This window comes from Arvicanthis niloticus, chromosome 6 (genome assembly GCF_011762505.2).
Source record: "Arvicanthis niloticus isolate mArvNil1 chromosome 6, mArvNil1.pat.X, whole genome shotgun sequence".
Lineage (NCBI taxonomy): Eukaryota > Metazoa > Chordata > Mammalia > Rodentia > Muridae > Arvicanthis > Arvicanthis niloticus.
The window spans coordinates 55720288-55739257 of NC_047663.1; the positions used below are offsets into that span (position 1 = coordinate 55720288).

The 18970-nt window shown below is 41.8% G+C and overlaps 1 protein-coding gene across 1 annotated transcript in view; it reads left to right on the forward strand.

Moving 5' to 3' along the window:
- The window catches only part of Dnah9 (dynein axonemal heavy chain 9), a 315133-nt gene that overhangs the window by 137103 nt on the left and 159060 nt on the right, over positions 1-18970 (forward strand). Inside the window, exons 31-35 of the mRNA XM_076935264.1 lie at positions 1986-2273; positions 4138-4348; positions 8528-8655; positions 10867-10975; positions 13010-13157. Of these exons, the coding sequence (XP_076791379.1) occupies positions 1986-2273; positions 4138-4348; positions 8528-8655; positions 10867-10975; positions 13010-13157 (884 nt within the window). The remainder of the gene's footprint in view (positions 1-1985; positions 2274-4137; positions 4349-8527; positions 8656-10866; positions 10976-13009; positions 13158-18970) is intronic.

Here is an 18970-nt window from a genome sequence, read left to right on the forward strand (position 1 = left end):
AAGCTTCCCAGGAAGTTTCATGCTCCCTTTGGGGTCATCTTGCTTTGGTCACCTTCACTGCTGTGGACTCTATCAGCCCCATCACATATTTACAAGATGGAGGCATTCTGTTTTCTCCATACCTTTTCATTGCATCCTCTCTCTAGGTTCTCCATCACCACTGACTTTCAGGCCTGTGACTTCTGTACTCATAATATTGTCAGGAGCCTCTTTTGTATCTAAACATATAATGTCAATGATGTACCCCACCATTCTCCCTAACTCTAGGGAGCACCTACACTCAGCACACTCAAAGCTGCTCTGACCTGCCGGTCCACTAACTCTTCTTTCCCTGATGTCTTTGACACAGTATGTAAAGCCATCATATACTCCTCCTTGAACCTAAGCATTAATGAAGTGCTGTTGGTTCTCCTTGTAATGGCTCATCTTGGTAGTCAACTTGACACTCCTGAGGAGTGAAAGCCTCAATGGAGGAACTCTCTATCATTCTGACCTGTGGGCTTCTCTGTGGAGGCATTTTTTTTTTTATTGATAGTTGATGTAGGAGGGCTGAGATCACCATGGACACTGTAATCTCTAGGCAAGAAAGCACAATGTGAGCCTGGAAACAAAGAGTAAGTGCCTCTCAGTGGTCTCTGCTTCAAGATCCTTTCTTGAGTTACTCTCCTGGCTTCTCTCAATGATTAATTGAAATCTGTAAGCTGAAGTAAAGTTTTCTCTCCAAATTTGTTTTGGCCATGATGCTTATTACCACAGCAGAACACTGACTAGAACTAGCACTAACTAGAACCCTCCATGCTTTTCCATGCTCACTGTAGCTGCCCTAGTTGCAAGTGCCAATGCTTCTCTGTTAAGCTGTTGTACCTGCCGCTAGAATTAACTTCACTGCTGGTGATTCAGCTTCCTCAACCCATTTTCAAGCTACCAGCTAAGCTAGAGTAATTACTTTCAAGTGTTCCTCACTCATTTTAGCATCAAGACAAACTTGTGATCCCTCTGCTGAAGGCCATAGTGCTCCGTCCTCTACCTTACTCAGTGGCTCACGCTCATGGTTCTCATTCTGTGTTCTACCTGCCTAAGTCTTCTTGGATTTTCCTAAGATAAATTATCATCTCATCCTGAGCCTGTGAAAAACCCTGTTTTCTTCACTGCGCTGTTCCCTCATCTGTGCCTAACTGACTTCTACTCCTTCCAGTGTTCTATAATGCCTGTCCTTTAGAAGTCCATCTCTGGTCCCCAGTCCCCCAGATACAGCCACTGCATCTTTTGTCTTCATTGCACATGGAAACCTTGTCCTTCGTGGCATTTACCACAGCTGTAATTATTTTGTGATATGGTAGGAGGCAAAGTAGAGACTTGAACCTAGCTTCATATGAGATCAAACTCTGTATTCTGAATCACCTTCTCCCCTCGTTATGCTGTGGAACCCTGGGGCCCAGTTTTATGATCCATTTGCCCCAGAATCTACCATCAGCACTTGTGGTACTGTGGATCTCTTACAATTTTTTTTTGTAGTGTTGGGAATCAAACCTAGGGGCTTGCAGATGCCAGGCAAGATTTCTGCCATTAACTACGCCCCTAGCCTCGGGAAGCATACTTTTACAAACTATTCTTGGTGAGTTTGGAAGCCTCTAAGGAAAATGTCAAGCTCAACCTGCACCTTCTCTAACAGCTAAGATGCTCTCTTCTTGACAGCTCTTGCATCCTCTGAATATATGAAGAACAATCAGATCAATTTGAAAATGGGTCTTGTTCATCCTCCAGGGCCCCATGCCCTTGAATGTTCTATGTCTGCTGTGTTATCCTACATGGAAAAGTATAAGCAACGCTAGACCAAGAGCATAGTGTTCAGAGACCTACTCACCCGCACTCCACCCGAGCTTTAATAGTGACCATGCTATAACTCTGTGAGTAGTTGTGTAGCCCAGGCATATGATGCTCCAAATCCAAGCATCTCTGGCCTTAGTGGTGTTGTCTTCCCACAGGATCACTATGACTGGGGACTTCGAGCCATCAAGTCTGTCCTTGTAGTAGCAGGATCACTGAAACGGGGAGACCCTGACCGCCCAGAGGACCAAGTTCTGATGCGCTCTTTGAGAGACTTCAATATCCCCAAGATCGTGACAGATGACATGCCCGTGTTTATGGGTCTGATCGGTGACCTCTTTCCTGCTCTGGATGTCCCCCGGAAGAGAGATCTGAACTTTGAAGCTGTGGTTCGGAAAGCGATCGTGGACCTTAAGCTCCAGGCTGAGGACAACTTTGTGCTCAAGGTATGTGAGGCTTTCCCTGACAAGCCTTCTCTGTCTCTAAATTCTTTTCTTGGACCACACATTATACTTCATCCTTCATTCCAATGGAATTTTAGATGTACAGATATATATCCAATTAGAAACAGCTCACTATATACCTAGTAGTTCTTTAGTGGAGGACCACAATGTGAAATAATAATGGAGAAGACAAGAGAAAGAGGGAGCCTCCTGCCATTAACATCAATAGAAAATGAACTATTTAATGCAAAAGACCTTAAGCGGAAACGCTGAAACTTCACTATATCTTCCTGGCGTCTTTAAGACCAATTTAGGGTGCCCGTGCTCTGCTGCAGAAGCTGCAGGAGCACACAGAGAGCCTGAGAAACTGTCTCCCTCACATTCAAACAGTGGCTTAATGAGGAAGGTTCCATCTGGGTCTGATCTTTAATTGATATTAAAACAGTCTCCAACAGAACAGGGCTTGCCTCTCTAATGAGGAAGCCCAGTGCTTAAACTGATTTAAACCTGCAACGTGCATACTGACATTGAGGCACAGTAAAAATGAACTGTGCGGCTGTTGTGTTACAGCAGCGAACAGGGAGGGGTCACTGCTAATTTTTTAAGGCTTGGAGCACAGTTCTGCATGTCTTCCTACCCACACTAAGCCTGGTTTTCCATGAATCTGTCATTTTCATGTGTGAGTTTGCCTAGTGTGGGTTCCAGGGTGTATATTGAAATAGCAATGCTGGCAATGACTGTTTCGTATAGAAACATGTTTACTGGCTGTTGCCATAAAAAAGACAGTTTCCATAAAGAACAGCCAAGGTGTCCAAGTACAACAACATAGATTGTTCTTCCTGTCAAATGATAAGAACCACATGTGCATCACGTTGAAGTTCCCACGTGGGTTTTATACTCTCTCTCACATTCGATCTCCTCAACAACCTGAGGCAGATCACGACAGAGGCATTTCACAAGTGACAAAGTGAATCTCTACAAGGTAGTACAAGAAGGCCTTTTCTTCATGAGGGAGAAAGTGTACCCCCTGAAGGGAAGTATGGCAAAGATCTTCCAATAGGAATTTCTAATACACAGTATGTTCATTGGTAGAGAATAATTCCTAGTTATGTGAAGACAAATTTCAGAGTGAATTGGCACACACCCTTCCCAGTGCAATGACATATGTGTTTTCATTGCTAGAATTTCATTTTACAAAAAAAGGAAAGCATGACCTGCCCTTTGCACCCAGTTGATCCATCCCTACTCACTGTCTCCTGTCTTCTAAGTTCAGTGGATATATGAACTTTAATTTAACATCTGATTGTCTGCACAGTGGTATGATGCTACCACTTTCTCCCTGGTGTTTTCTGTCTTCATCCTCCCCAAACCACTCAGCCGTTTGCATCACATTCTATATCACACTGAAAGCCTTTGTGTTTGCTTTCATCCTCCTATCCCTATATCTCCCAATATATCCTTCCTGTGCATCCTCTGGGCAAACTCCTATTTTCCTGTAGAGCCCTGGTTCAAATCCCCTGTTCTCTGGAAACCTTTCCTTATTCTTGTTGTTTTCAAGATCAGTGATTCCCACACACTTCATAGATACTTGTGTTACTATAGTTACCATGTACTGTGACTTTCTTCCCTATCAGACTATGGCAGCAGTTGGGATACCCCTCATCTGACAGCTTCTTAGAACTTGTCAGCCACTGTGCAAATGAGGGAACTGTGACCCTCCTCCATTTTCATCCCCATGATGTTGACGTTGGCGATAAACACTCCCATTGTTCCACGGTTTACTCCAAGCCTCACTTTACACATCAGCCTTGCTCCTGGCATAGTGAGCATGATAACCTGTTCCTCCCACTGCTTTTCCTCCTCCCAGGTTGTCCAGCTGGAAGAACTGCTAGCTGTGAGGCACTCCGTGTTCGTGGTGGGTGGTGCCGGTACTGGGAAGTCACAGGTACTGAGGTCTTTACACAAGACCTATCAGATCATGAGACGTCGCCCAGTGTGGACTGACCTCAACCCCAAAGCTGTCACAAATGATGAACTCTTTGGCATCATCAATCCAGCCACTCGAGAATGGAAGGACGGTAAGAATGAGATGTTCCAAGGCAAAGTCTTATCTATCCATAGAGTTCTAGTTGGGCTCAAAGGTCAAGAGGTGAGCTGCAGAGAAAAGGATACTAAGCTGGTCCTGGGGACCATCAAAGATGATTAAAAGAGCATCAGAAAGGAAGAAGCCACTCGGGCTGGGAGGAGAACTCTAGCTTTCTAGATGTCTCTCCCTTAAGAACTCTTTTAGTCCCCTCTTGTAAAGGTCCTTAAAATACCCCAGAGTGGCTGCATTGCCTCATATGGATTCAAGGGATATACAAGGAAAGAAAGCTTATGACTTATTCTCAAAAAAGTGGCACCTGCCAGTATCCCAGAGAGCCCTCCTCACTACAGGCACTTCACTGCCAGTGATAAAAAGGTACCTACTATGGAACAGTGTCTGCACCTTGTGCCTGGTGACCCATGAGATAACCTCTCTATCCTAGAAGGGCTTGTAGACCAGTGTTGTCCTCCATAGAGATGCAGAGGACTCCAAACCCACAAACCCTGAGGTCTGAGTGAGGAGACATCAGGCTTTCCTAATGGTTCAATATCTGACTTAATCAGAGCCAAACTGTCTGAATTTCTTTAATTTAGGAGTTTCAGCCAGAGGCCCAGAACAAGGAAAGTTAATGAGCTGCTTCTCTGGGTTTTATTTCCCTGTTAGTGATGCTTTTCTTTTTGCTGCGATTACTGCTGTGCCTCTTGTGCTTTGCTTCCCTTTGCTACTCTGTATCAGTGTGTAAGAGTTCATATATTCATATGTATCTGTATACACATATGTGTATGTATACACATAACAGAAGCCCTAAAGACAAGTCTGTTTATGATACATTATGTGTGTTGCTAGTGTTGTCTTCTATCATGTTTCTACAAAACCTCATGCTATAACTTATCACGCATTTTTTAAAGGAAATTATGTGTGTTTCACTCTCTTAGCAGCTGGGATTCCTGTTCATTTATAACTCTTTCTAATTTTCAGCTGCACATATAAGATCATAAATTTGGTCAATAAGGATTCTTTTACATTCATGGTTTTAACCCATCTGGAATTTATTTGGGGGCTCAGTAAGAAGCAGTGTAGAAAAAAAAAAATCAGCTTTACTTCTTTCCAGATGGGCAATTGATTCTGCCAGTACCATTTATTAAATAGGCTATTCTTTCTATCTGAGCCTAAATGCCAGCTTGGTGTGTACTAAATCCTAGGCATACTGAGTTCCTACTACAGGCTTCCCAGTCTGTCCACTCTCATCTTTTCCTGTTCCTAAACTAGTTTCATTCCATGTCAGATGCAGTCATTCTGAGGCATCTTTTACAGTCTGATGAGGCACACTGGCTTTAATAATTCTTTTATAATTTTTTGGAATACTTTCAGACACTTGTTTTTTTATATTGATTTTGAGCTTGATATGATAATTCAACACTTTAAACATTGCTGTAATTCTAATTAAAACTGTATTTAATTTATACATTATGTTTAGAAAACTTGCAGAAACAATATAGTAATCAAGCATCTGTATTCAGTAAATAGCACAACTTTGAGGCAAATGGTATATAGCCTTTTAGAGATATTTTTAGAATTTGCTAAAAATACAGGGTACTATTTTTCTATACCCCTTTTCAAAATCCATAGAGAGAAAAGGAAGTATACACACAGAAGAATCCTCAATATATCACTAAATTTAAAATGATACATAGTTACTCAACTTTGTCTTCCATAAATAGAAAATGTTTCCTTCTTGCTAGGTTCATAGAACAGTTTAAAACATTTAAAATTCAGCTGATTTCAGAGAAATGTATAATGAATTCCAAAGTCTCATGTCATAGGCCACATTCTCTGATAATGCAATGGAATTATAATTAACTAGCAAGAAAATAACCCCAAACAATCTCCTACTTGAAAACCAATAAATAGGTTCTCTATACCTGGATTACAAAGATGATCAAGGTGAAACCCATCAAAGAACCAATGAGCGGAATGGTTTACACAGAATCCAGAGAATCTTTTGAATATGCAGTTCCAAAGCCTGTTAAACTCTATTGAGAAAATAAACTGGAAATAAAGGAAGTTGTTATCCTCATTGAGCAATTAAACTAAACCTGAGGGAAATGAAACTAATGAAGATAAAGTCTGAAATTAGTCAGAAGGAAACAAACCAACAAACAGAAATAAACATAGATAAAATTACAATAAATATTGCTTTTGGGGTTTTTTTTAAGATCAATAAGTTTTTGTGAGCATTCTTGGTGGGAAAACAGTATATATTGTATGTGCATGTGTACATGTGTATGCATTGTGAGGCTGTGTGCATGTGTGTGTGTGTGTGTGTGTGTGTGTGTGTGTGTGTGTGTGTGTGCATGTACACAAAGGGATGGAATGGGCCTGGAGAAATAGCTCAGTCATTAAAGTGCTTGACTTGTGAACATCAAGACCAGAGCTCAGAACCCACATAAAAAAGGCCTTTCAGTGGTTCATGCCTGTAACTCTAGTGCTGCAGAAGAGGAGACTGCTCTGGGCCTCACTAGTCTCCTATCCTTGCTTACTAACTAAGCTCCAGGCCTGTGAGAGACCTTGTATCAAGAAAAACTAAATGGATGGCTCCTAAGAATGAGCACCTGAGGTTATCCTGTGTTCTCCACACACATCTGCACATGTATGAACATGCTCAAAGAATATTTAGAAATTAGTATAGAGCAATAAAAATAAGATTTTAAAAGAATGTTTGAGCAGATGACATAATATCTGAAGTAGATAACCCTAAACAAAACGTAAATTAGCAACAATCAGTCCATAGCAACTAATTGAGTTGAGTAAATGAATGAAAATTAAAATGTACAAACAGCAGAGAGGCAAAAACAAATCATTTCAAACCATAAAATGGTGACTCAGAAATCATTCTGTGGATCCAGAATAATTGTGATACCATCTTTTATGTAGAACCACAGGCAAATTGTGATCTTATTGCTGTAGATGCAAAAACTCTAAATCAAATAACCATAAATAGAACCCTACAGTCTCCAAAGAGTTCTCAAGTACAGGCCAGACATTTGGTTTTATTAAACAGTGACAAAATGAATTGATAAACTAAAAGAGAAATTAAGGTGATTGATAAATAGATACGAAAAGTTCAATAACCACTTCTAGCAGAAAGTTCTAAGTGAAATGGGAGCTGATGGACCCCTCCCCCAATATGGTAGACACTGTACCTAAAGCTCTCAGAAAGATCAACCCTCCCTGATGACTATGCATAAGCCCTCTTCCTTAGGAAGGGGAGTAAGTCAGGGAAGCCTCTTGTCATCATCATTATTCAGGCCTGCTCCAGTTGCTCAAAGACTGCAATGACGCAAGGAAAAAGAAGCATATGGTATGAACTGGAGGGAAAAAAAAAGGTTTGAGTTTTAATTCTGCAACTTTACAGTAAGAAGAATCCAGAAGACATTATTGAAATATCACTGGAATTAATAAGACAATTTATTAAACATCATTGAACATAAAATATATAAAATTTGGTAGCTTTTCTCTGCTAGCAATAGCTAGCAAAAAGTGAAAACCCCAAAAATGAAAATCTCATTCAAATTAATGACAAAAATATGAAATATTTGAGAATATTTTGGCCAATGAAATCAGTGTTTTAAACTATATAATTTTAGTATTGACATAAGACAATATCTGTATTAATTTTTTAGAGAGAAGGACCCTATTATTTAGGAGAATTTAATATACAAATCAATCCTATCCAAATTAATGTATAAATTCCCAGGTAATGATAGTGAGAATAAAAGGAATTGGCTCCAAAAGCCCATCATAAACCAGATTTGCTAAGACTGTGATTACAAAGCTCAGAAAATTCACCTAAAAACCTTGGTGTAATTTTCATGTGATAGAGACACTTGCTGAAATGATTTACAGGGTTGTTTGGAACATAAAAATCTGAACTATCAGGAACGGCAGCTACTGTTTTGTCCTTACTGCCGTTCTGTTATTAGTCTGGTGCACAGAAAATGTGCCTCAGGAATGTGTGTCAAGTACCAGGTAGAGCAAGATACAAAGCTGGGTCCGTCCTGTCTCTTCTGTTTGCACCTCCCTCCAGAGTGTTGTAACCAATGCAGGGAAGCCGTGTTAAGAGGAGGGTCAGTGCTGGAATGGAAAAGAAGCTGTCTGTGATTCCTTTCAGGACTGTTCTCTTCCATCATGAGAGAGCTTGCCAATATCTCCCATGATGGACCCAAGTGGATCTTACTGGATGGTGATATAGACCCAATGTGGATCGAGTCACTGAACACCGTCATGGATGATAACAAGGTATCATGCTGGGCTGGTGTGTCATCCATGGTTATCTGTGGCGATGTGGGACCCCCATGCAATGTTCATCTGGGAAGCCAAATTTCCAGTGTGACAGCACACCTGGAAATTCTGATTCTACATCATGGCCAGCCTAGCATAAGTAGCCCTCACCAGTGTCTTCAGAGAGACACCCCAAGACTTACCTATCCTCACTCTGACCTGCTTAAAAGGCCCTGCCACTGCCCACCCTATTTTTGGTATGGTTTTTATGTCTTTCAGAATCTCCTCTCTGTGGATTAATTTCATATTTAGAGCTGAGAAGAATGTTAGTTGTCCATTCAAATCTTTTTTTATAATTCGTTTTCCTTTAATAAATAAGGAAACTAAATATCAGAAACATCCTGAGTCTGTCAAGCACCCTATGGGATGATAAATGTGTATCCCCAAAGAGAAAATGTTATTTCTTACAGTGGAAACTAACTGCATCTCAGTAAAATGGCTGTTATGCTGGGAGCTGCATCTAAACTTGTTTAAAAACCATGTCCAGATTGGAAATGTTCAAAAGATGCCAGATTCATAGAATCATTAGAATAAATGCATAGTTTCCCAGCGGGGCTGCTTAGAAGGAAGAACGGAAGTACAACACACAATTCCTTTTCTTTTTATAGTTTTATTGTTTCAATATGGTCTGGTTCATTCAAATTATCAGCATCAATTTGCAGTGTTTAAATAACATTTTTTTCCAGACTCACTGAGGTGCAAGGGTGAAGAGAGAAAGATGCAAAGGAATAAAGAGAGGGGATTGTTAGAGAAAACACTCGTGTGTGGGAACCACAGAAAACACACAGGTGTGAGGGCACACACTTGTGACCCTAACACTCAAGAGGCAGAAGCAGAGTATCTTGAATTCAAGAGCACCTTGGTCTACATAGTGAGTTTGAGGCCAGCCTGGGCTACATAGTAACACCCAAGGTGGGTGGAAGGGTAGTGAGAACCAGTCCTGTCCATGTTTTGTGCTCTGTGTCAGAACTGGAGACTGAAAAAGACATTTATTTGGCTCACAGTTCTAGAAGCTGGAAGTCTAAGATCAAGGGGCCACACCTCATGGAGGTTTTCTGGCTGGGTAATACCATGTAACCCCAAGAAGGAAGAATGTGGGGCAGGGGAGCCATGGAGCAGTGGGGAGCAGGCCTGGAGCAAAACTGGTGTCAAGCTGCATCCAAACCCTAAACATCTTGCCCTGAGATGGGCAGGAGTAGGATTGCTCCCCCTCTGCCCTGGGCCTGTGTGTCCTGACTAATGCAGCCCTGTGTCCCACCTTTGCCCACAGGAGGAGGTCATGTATTCTAGTAGCCAGGTTAACTTTCTCTCCCCTCATAAGGTAATTCCCAGCAACACCTGGAATTCCTCCTTGTACTAATGAGGCATCCACAGCACCCTAGCCATGTCCCATGTTATACACTCACCCCCAAAGGGAGCCCAGATATAATCCCCAAAGGTTTAAATATCCTTAGTTCTCTCTCTCTCTCTCTCTCTCTCTCTCTCTCTCTCTCTCTCTCTCTCTCTCTCTCACACACACACACACACACACACACACACACACATTAAAATGAACTGTCTCACTGAAGCTGCCTCCCAAGAGTCTGTTCTCAACAAGCTCACTGATGCTTGAGGTTACTTAGCTCCCAGCCACCATGCCTCGCTTTCCCTACCAGGATCTACCAGTCACGAGCTTAGGCTGATCACAAGGTGGAGAAGCAGAGCCTGAATGGCAAGGGAAGGACAAGAGAAAGCAAGGGATAGAATTCAGACTTGAGCCCTTGTGTTTATCATTAGCTACCCACTAATGCATTTGTATTAGCTACTTCTTTTTCTCTATGGCTAAACACTTGACAGAAGAAACTTAAGGGAGAAAGGACTGATTTCCATCAGTTTCATCATCGTGGAAAGACACAACAAGAGCAAACACATGAGGATGAGGCTTCACATCTCGGCAGATGAGATGCAGAACACAGGACTGGAAGTAGCACTCTACTGTAACCCTCACAGGTCTACCGTAAATGACCCACCTCCACCAGATAGACCCCAAGTCCCAAGGGTTCTATAACCTCCCAACAGCACTGCAAGCTTGAGACAAAGTGTTTCCATGAGCCTGTGGGCCATTTCATCTTCAAACCATGACAGAATCACAGCTCCTTCCTAAGTGGTTATTCTTTCTGTGTATCCCAGGTACTGACCCTAGCAAGCAATGAAAGAATCCCCCTTAACCCCACAATGCGTCTCCTTTTCGAGATCAGCCACCTGCGCACAGCGACACCAGCAACTGTCTCCAGAGCAGGTATGGTGACCCATCAAGAGGCTCTGTTGAGGAATGTCCCTACGGATGTATATTTGCTTTGGTATGTGTCGAAGGAAGCTCCAGACAGGAGCTAAAAACTTGATCCTTCAAAACTCTAGCCAAGTTCTGAGCCCTTAACCACACCCACAAGGGCAAGCAGGCACCCATGTGACTTTGTACTTTTGGGGAAAGTGTTGTACCTAAGGAAGGGGTGTTGTAGTAAATCTCCGACCCAAACAAGTCCAGTCAAGGAAAACACAACTCAATATTTATGATTTTAAACCACAAGACTAGATTGGGCAGATTTACCATTGCACTACTCTATTCCCCAGCTATGAGATCCCTTACAACTTGTGGTTTTCTTCTCCTCTGTTGTCCTTTCACCTCCGGCTCCTCTGTCGCCTTCATAGCCTCTCCTGTCAACTTTCTTTTCTGACACCTCCTGCTCTGACTCCTCCTCTTCCGACTCCTCCCCTAAGCCTTTTTTCTCCACCTCCCTGCCCAATCAACGGCTCTAGCCTTTATTTTACAAATACAATTGGACAGAAGGTTCACAATATTCACTCCTCCTAGCAGCCCCTCCCGGGAGTGGAACTACCACCAAAACAAGAGGGTGGGGCTATCCACAACAAAGGGGAAATAGCCCCTGACCCATATAACTGTACATTCATGGGAATGTCGTGAATTGGGTGAGATTCAGGCCAGGTCTGGCCTTGTCAGTGGAGACTAGCATCACGACTTCTTATTAACTCTTAACTCCTCATGACAAGTGGCAGTATAATCCTAACTCTCCCCTGTTTGCACCCGCTCAATTTATTAGCAGAGGCAAGAGGGCAAAAGGGGCCTTTTTTGATGAGGTGGTCAAGGTGAAGGTAGGATGCTATGGTTGTTAGGATCTTACTGAAAAACAGAACAGAGCATGAGACCCATAGGAATCCTTTAATGTGATGGGCGTATTGATGGCTGCCATCATGGTGATTGGTTACACTCAGATTCACAAATCCAAAACTAACAAGAAATCTACATTAAATGTGTGATGATTTACATATCATGGATATCTCACTAAAACTACTCAAAGCTTTTATAAACTAATATAAAATTAATAAATAATGAAGAAACAAAACTTTATGGTTTCAGACATAATAGTAGATGTTCTCTAAATGGCCACACTGAAGTTGGTAAACACACGGCTGGAGAGCTGGCTGTGTCCCCTCTCTGTTCATTTTCCAGGGTGGCTGTGGCAGGTGTAACACATTACAAACCTTAGAAACAGCAGAAGTGTACTTGGCCATGTTTCCATAAGTCAGATGTACAAAATTAAGGTCAGCAAGGCTGTGCTCCCTCCAGAGGCTCCTGGGAGCACTGCCTCTTGTATCTGAATTTCTGAGCTCAGGCAGCCCTTGGCCTATGCACTTGTCACTCCAGTCTCTCCCCCTTCTTCACAGAGATTCTCTCTCTCTCTCTCTCTCTCTCTCTCTCTCTCTCTCTCTCTCTCTCCCCCTCCCCCTCCCCCTCCCCCTCCCCCTCCCCCTCCCCCTCCCTCTCCCTCTCCCTTTCTCACTCCCTCTCCCCTTCTCTCTCTGTGACACTGACAAATATCCCATCTAGATGTTCTTTGACAACCTCCTTTTAAGATCTTCAGCTCAGTTATATCCAGAAATGGCCTTTGGTAAATAATGCCAGATTGAGAGTGTGTAGCAGTTAAGACATGGACATATTTTTAGGGGACCTCCATTTCCCTCACTGTGCTGACATCCCAGCCCCACATGCTGACAACCATTGCTGATCAATCCCAGCTTTCTTTCCTTCTATCTAGACTTGTCCCCAGGTTCTTCTCCATCACTATTCTCTCTTCATCCTTGACTTGGCATTGGTCCTTAGCAGCAAATCCATGTGCTTCTCTGTCCTAGGTAAAGAACCAGTTCTCGGTCCAGTCTTCTGTACATCTTTCATACCGAGAAGTGGTCTTTGTTGTGTGAAGAATGTACTAACATGCATGAAATACTCTCTCAACAATATTTCCTGTGCACTCAGGGATCCTGTACATAAACCCTGCAGACTTGGGATGGAACCCTCCAGTAAGCAGCTGGATTGACCAGAGGGAGGTCCAGACTGAGAGAGCCAACCTGACCATCTTGTTTGACAAATACCTTCCTACCTGCTTGGACACCCTCAGAACCAGGTAGGCCAAGAAACAGGAAAAAAAATTACATCAGTAAAGTTGTAAGGAACTTCCTGGATCACAGTGAAAGCTTGCTAATGTTCTATCCTGTTCTCAAAACCAGAGACCTCTAGACACAGCAGCTAGCAGAGGGAAACACACATTAGGATGTCCATATGATGCCTGTTGTCAACCAGACAGGAGCGGAGGAGAGGGAAGAAGGAAGGATAGTTTAAAGTGCTTTCCCTAAGAGCCACATGGTTCTGTCTACAGGTAACAACTATCTATAATAGCTGACAGCCATCATGGGGCCAGAGCCTTTGGCTTCCAGAGCAGGCAGCTGGCCTTCCAATTATACCAGGAGTAAAGGATACACTTTTTTTCAAAGTCATAGCCCTAAATCTTGTTCCTGACTGTATATAATAATGAAGGTTCTAACATGATTGGCCAGTCCTGCCAAGGCTAGATTCAGGGAGTTTGCTTTTACTCTGACCACCTGCATTAGTCAGGTTTCAATCCCTGCAAAAGAGAAACACCCTAGAGAATTAATTTGTGAAGGAGAAAGATTTTTTTCCTGGCTCTAGATCTGCAGATTTAGTCCATAATCAGTCTACCCTGTTTTGAAGGGGTCTGTGGAGACATATGGGCAGTGTATGTGGCAAGGCCAAACCATTCATCTCGCATCTGGGAAGTAAACGAAAGATGGAACAAATCAGATTGCCATATCATTGCAAAATCACATCTGCAGTAACCGAAAGATCCCACTAATCCCCTCTTCTTAAAGCCTCTACTCCTTCCCAATTGTAGCCCAAGCTAATAACACATTGGTGCTAGGAGACACTCAGGATCCAAACTGTAGTACCATCTGTCACTTACATAAAAGACTCTGCATGGCTAAGCAAAGAATTATTAAAGCAAGAACAGTACATAGGTCAACAGAGAGGTTCCTAGGTTTAAAGCCTACTTCTCTCTCATTCACTTATAATTTATTGGCTGGTATATGTATTTATGCTCCAGTTGGTGCATTATTGTGGGACCCTGGGACCTATTACCATAATTTCACCAAGAATGACCATCAGAGACAATAGTCATAAAGCCCACCACTCAATATCTATTTCCTTCATCAGTGGCCTAATTCCAGTTGCTCGAAAGGACAGAGGCAGTGAGGAGGGAGATCTCAACAGGAGGCAAAGTCACGGGGGACCCAAACACTCTTACTCCATATACCCTAACCCATTCCTACTCTAAAAAGCAGATCTATCCACATTAACAATGTATTCTTTACAACCAGAAATGGAGCTGTAGTCTACTAATTGAGGTAGTGGTATATTTTAGATATTTAACCAAACACTGATTCTGATGTACTTTCTGTTGGGGTGGTGTTCATAATTCATAATTATTTTCCACTTCTGACGCCTTTGAAAGCCTTCAGCCCCTTGTGGCTCAATGTCCTGTATCCTACTATATCTGATGTATCTCTGGAAACAAACAGACCCTCGGTATGGCAGCAGTGTCTTAAGCGAGCAAGCAACATATACAACTATATTACCCAAGAAGGGTGAGGTGTTGCAAGATGGGTTGGGGTTGTATGACACAAATTTTTCTGGGGAGACACAATACACATGTCCCAGATAGGGAGCCTGTAACAGACCAAAGTACAGATACCAGCAAACCAATGAGTTTTATCAGAGTTATTCGCAGGAATATGAGTGAGAGATTACTTATAGGAACAGAAACTACTCAAAGACAACTTCATCACCAAAGCCCATCCCAGCATGGGCAGCAGCTCACAAAACCTGGGAACCTTGAGCACACTGCCCAACCTGCAGGCAGTTCAACAGGTTGGAGAGTGGCCCTTCCAAGTGACTCAGTTGATCTAAACCTTTTTCAGGTAGCTAGACTGGTTTCTGCTTCTTTCAAGCAGCTAGTCTAGTCTGAGTCATCTTTGCAGCTTGGCCTGTCTGAGAGTGACTCTCAGGACTCTTTCCTGCTTATATACGATTGGGGAGGGAGTGACCTATTAAATATGGTCAATTTAGGGCTTTCCTGAGTTGTTTATCTTTTAACTTAAAGAGCATCCCTGAAGGATAGAATAATTTAGACTCCAAGAAAACTTCTGTATGATAGCCGATCCGTCTTCTTTTAGTTTCTGCATGGACCCTAGGTGATACCAATACATATAAAAAGATTTTGTTTTCTTTTGTTGTACATATTCATTATACAAACAGACCCTCGGTATGGCAGCAGTGTCTTAAGCAAGCAAGCAACATATACAACTATATTACCCAATTATGATACAGTGTCACAAAAAGGCATTGTCATGCAATTACATATGTTGTGCCTCAGTGAATATCCTCCATACCCATGAGTCCTCCTTGTTCTCCTGGACAAGTTTCACTTCTGTTTTCCCATTATGAATGCATACATGCTCTTACATGTTTATATAAAATCTAGAAATTACAAATGAAAAAAATTATAGCTGTCTTTCTGTGACCAGCTTCATTTTCTTAATAGGATCATCTCTAGTTGCATTCATTCACCTACAGATGGCACAACTTCATTCCTTTGTATGACAGGAAAAAAAGATAGATAGATAGATAGATAGATAGATAGATAGATAGATAGATAGATAGATAGATGAGAGAGATGAGAGAGAGAGAGAGAGAAAGAGAGAGAGAGAGAGAGAGAGAGATCTCACATTTTCCATCCATTCCTTTTCTGCTGGACAACAGGTTGCATCAATAGCTCAGATATTGTTGATAGTGCTTCAACTTTGTAATATGTAGACTTGGAGACCCCAGGCATGGTATCACTGGGTCATATGGTAGGTTGTTGTTAGTATTTTTAGAAGTTCACATAGTGATTTCCATAGTAGCCTGATTGGTTTACATGTCAGCAGTAGATATAATTGTTCCGTCTTGTCCACATCCTTTACCAGCGGTGGTTGTTGTTTGTTACCTCAACGACTTCCCTTCTGACTGGAATAAGACAGACTCTCAGAGTTGTTCTGATCTGCATTTCTCGGGTGGCCAATGAAACTGAACATTTTTTTTTACATGTGTGTTGATCGTTGTGCTTCATCTTCTTAGAACTGTCTGTCCATTTCATTAGTGCTTTTCCCCCAATGAGTTGTTTGCATTTTTGTTTAGATTTTTTAGTTCTGATTATAGGTATTAATCTTCTATCAGATATATAACCAAGAAAGGTTTTCCTTCTTTCTGTTGACTGTTTTTTCACTGGGTTATTTCCTGTTCTGCATAGAAGCTTTATAATTTCATGAGTTTCTGCTTATCAATCACTGACGTTATTTTCTGAGCAACTACAATCCTATTCAGAAACTCCTCGCTTATGCTTATATCTTGAAATGTTTCCCTACTTCTTTCTCTAACAGTTTCAAAGCTTCAGGTCTTCAATTAAGATCATCCATCATTTGAAGTTAATTGTTCTGCAGGTCAATATATGGGAATGTAGCTTCATTATTCCACATAGAGAGCTTCAGATTTCTCAGTACCACTTGTTGAAAGAACTATATTTCTTCCAATGTGTACTTTGGGTAGTTCTGTCAAAAATTAGCTGTCTGTAGCTGTATGGGTTGATCTAGGTGGTCTTAGTTATATCTGTTGTTCTATATCCCTGCTTTTTTTTTTTATCAATACCCTGCTGTCTTAGCTTTATAGCATGATTTGAGATCAGGTGATGTGATGTCTCTAGCTATATTATATCATCTTAAGATTGGTTTATATCCATGGCATTGCATGTTTCAATATAAACTTATTTTTTTTCTAGTTCTGAGACAAATGTCATTGGAAAATTTATAGATAGTACACTGGATATCTAGATTACTTCTGAGACACATTCACAATGCTAACTCTTTTCATCCACGAGCACCTGCGGCATTTACAGCTTCTAATTTCCTTGTTTGTTTTCTTTCCTAGATATTTCATGTTTTCATTATAGAGGTCTTTTGCTTCCTTAGTTTGGTTAGGTCAAGATTTATCTTTGAAGCAATTGTGAATGCAATTGTTTCCCATATTTCTTTCTAGGCATGCTGGTTGTTGGTATTTAGAAAGGATACTGGTTTTGATAATATTTTATACTTACTTTAAAACTTTATATAATATTCTCCAATCATATTTACTGCTCCCTCCTTAAACTTCTCCAAGACCCATGTCTTGACCTGCCATGAGTCACATGCTTGACAAAAGCTGATGCTCCCTCTCCCAGCAGCTACCAAATACCAATAGGTCCTCACCCAGGGTAGGACTTTTCTCCCACCTCCTTTCCTCCATGCTGTGGTTTTTGTCTGGCCTAGGCTCATGTTAGTCTTGTGCATGTGGTCATGGTTATTTTAAGTTCATACATTCAACCACTCTGCATATCAAAAAAACAAACAAGCAAACAATAAAACAAGCACCATTTTCTTATAGTTGCCTACTATCTCTTGCTCTTGTAATCTTTCTTCACTTCCCACCCCATCTGCTATGACCCCTTAGCCTTTCAGGGAGACATACAGACTTCCAGTTTGTGGCTTAACACACCACAGTCTCTTATTCTTTCCCACTGTACAGTAGTGAGGCTCTGGGTTATCTGCTATCTACTGCAAGATGCTTCTCTGGTGAGAATCGAGAAGTGCACTAATCTAATCTATGGGCACAGCAATAAATCATAGGAGTTTTTTGAATGCTGTGTCTATTTAGCAGAATATTAGTAGGTTTCCCCCTAGGGCCTATGACCTATCTAGCCACAGATCCACATACTGATTTTGTATACTAATTTTTATGAAAATATTAATCATATCTAAAAGTTTTCTTAGGGAGTTGTTATATCATCTACAAATGAGGATACTCTGACTCCTTTTCCCAATCATATTTCTTTCCTTTACTCTAGCTAAGACTTCAAGCACTATCTTGAACAAGAGTGGACACCCACCCTGCCTTAACCCTGACTTAAGAGGAAATGCTTTGAGGTTTACCCACTTACTATGATGTTGGCTATAGGCTTTTTGATATGTAGAGGTTGTTATTTGGAGAAATGTTTCTCCTTTTCCCAGTATTTTCAAAGCTTTTATTGTGAAGACATTTGGATTTTTGTCAAAGCTGATTTTGCATCTCCCGGCATGGTCACATGCAAAGTTGGCATTAGGTATAAAACAAAAGAGGGATAAATGTGAAGGAGATATCTGGGTAGGGAGAGAGCATGATTGCAATCTGTCATACTCTGTGGGTTCCAAATCTCAAGTCCTTCCGCATTCCTTCCCAGGCTCCCAGGCACTGGCCATACCTCTGGGTGGACTTCAGGAATCTGGTAGTAACACTAGCCCTTCCCCAGCAGTCCTTCTTCATGTTGGCCACACCACTTGTTCCTCTGCAGACTCTGGCTCTGATTATGTTTCCACCTCACTGAATACTGGGCACAGCTCTGACTCGAGGTTTCTTCCCAGCAGTCTAAAATGATTCATGACCAGGTGTCAGTCTATAGTCCTGTGACACTTGTTCTGAGTCTCTTAAGAGCTCATCTGCAGATGGCCTTGTGCCACCCAACCACCAGCTCAGTATGGGTCTTTGTAGGATGGCTTTTCACAGCTGCTTCCCTACAGTACTAAGAAGAGAGGATTCTCCCAGTATGGCTCCTCTTTCTGCCATTATAGCACACTCTGGTCTGCTCACTAAAACATCTGTTTCAAAAAGTGTGGGACAGACTTCCTGGGGCTGCCTGCCTTAAGCTTAGCTACTGCTGCCTGCTATTGGCACTCTCTCTTAACTAGGGGTTGGAAAACTCCCTAACATGCCAAGATCCCTCTGAGACAACGTGAAACTTTCTCCGATGCTCTGTAA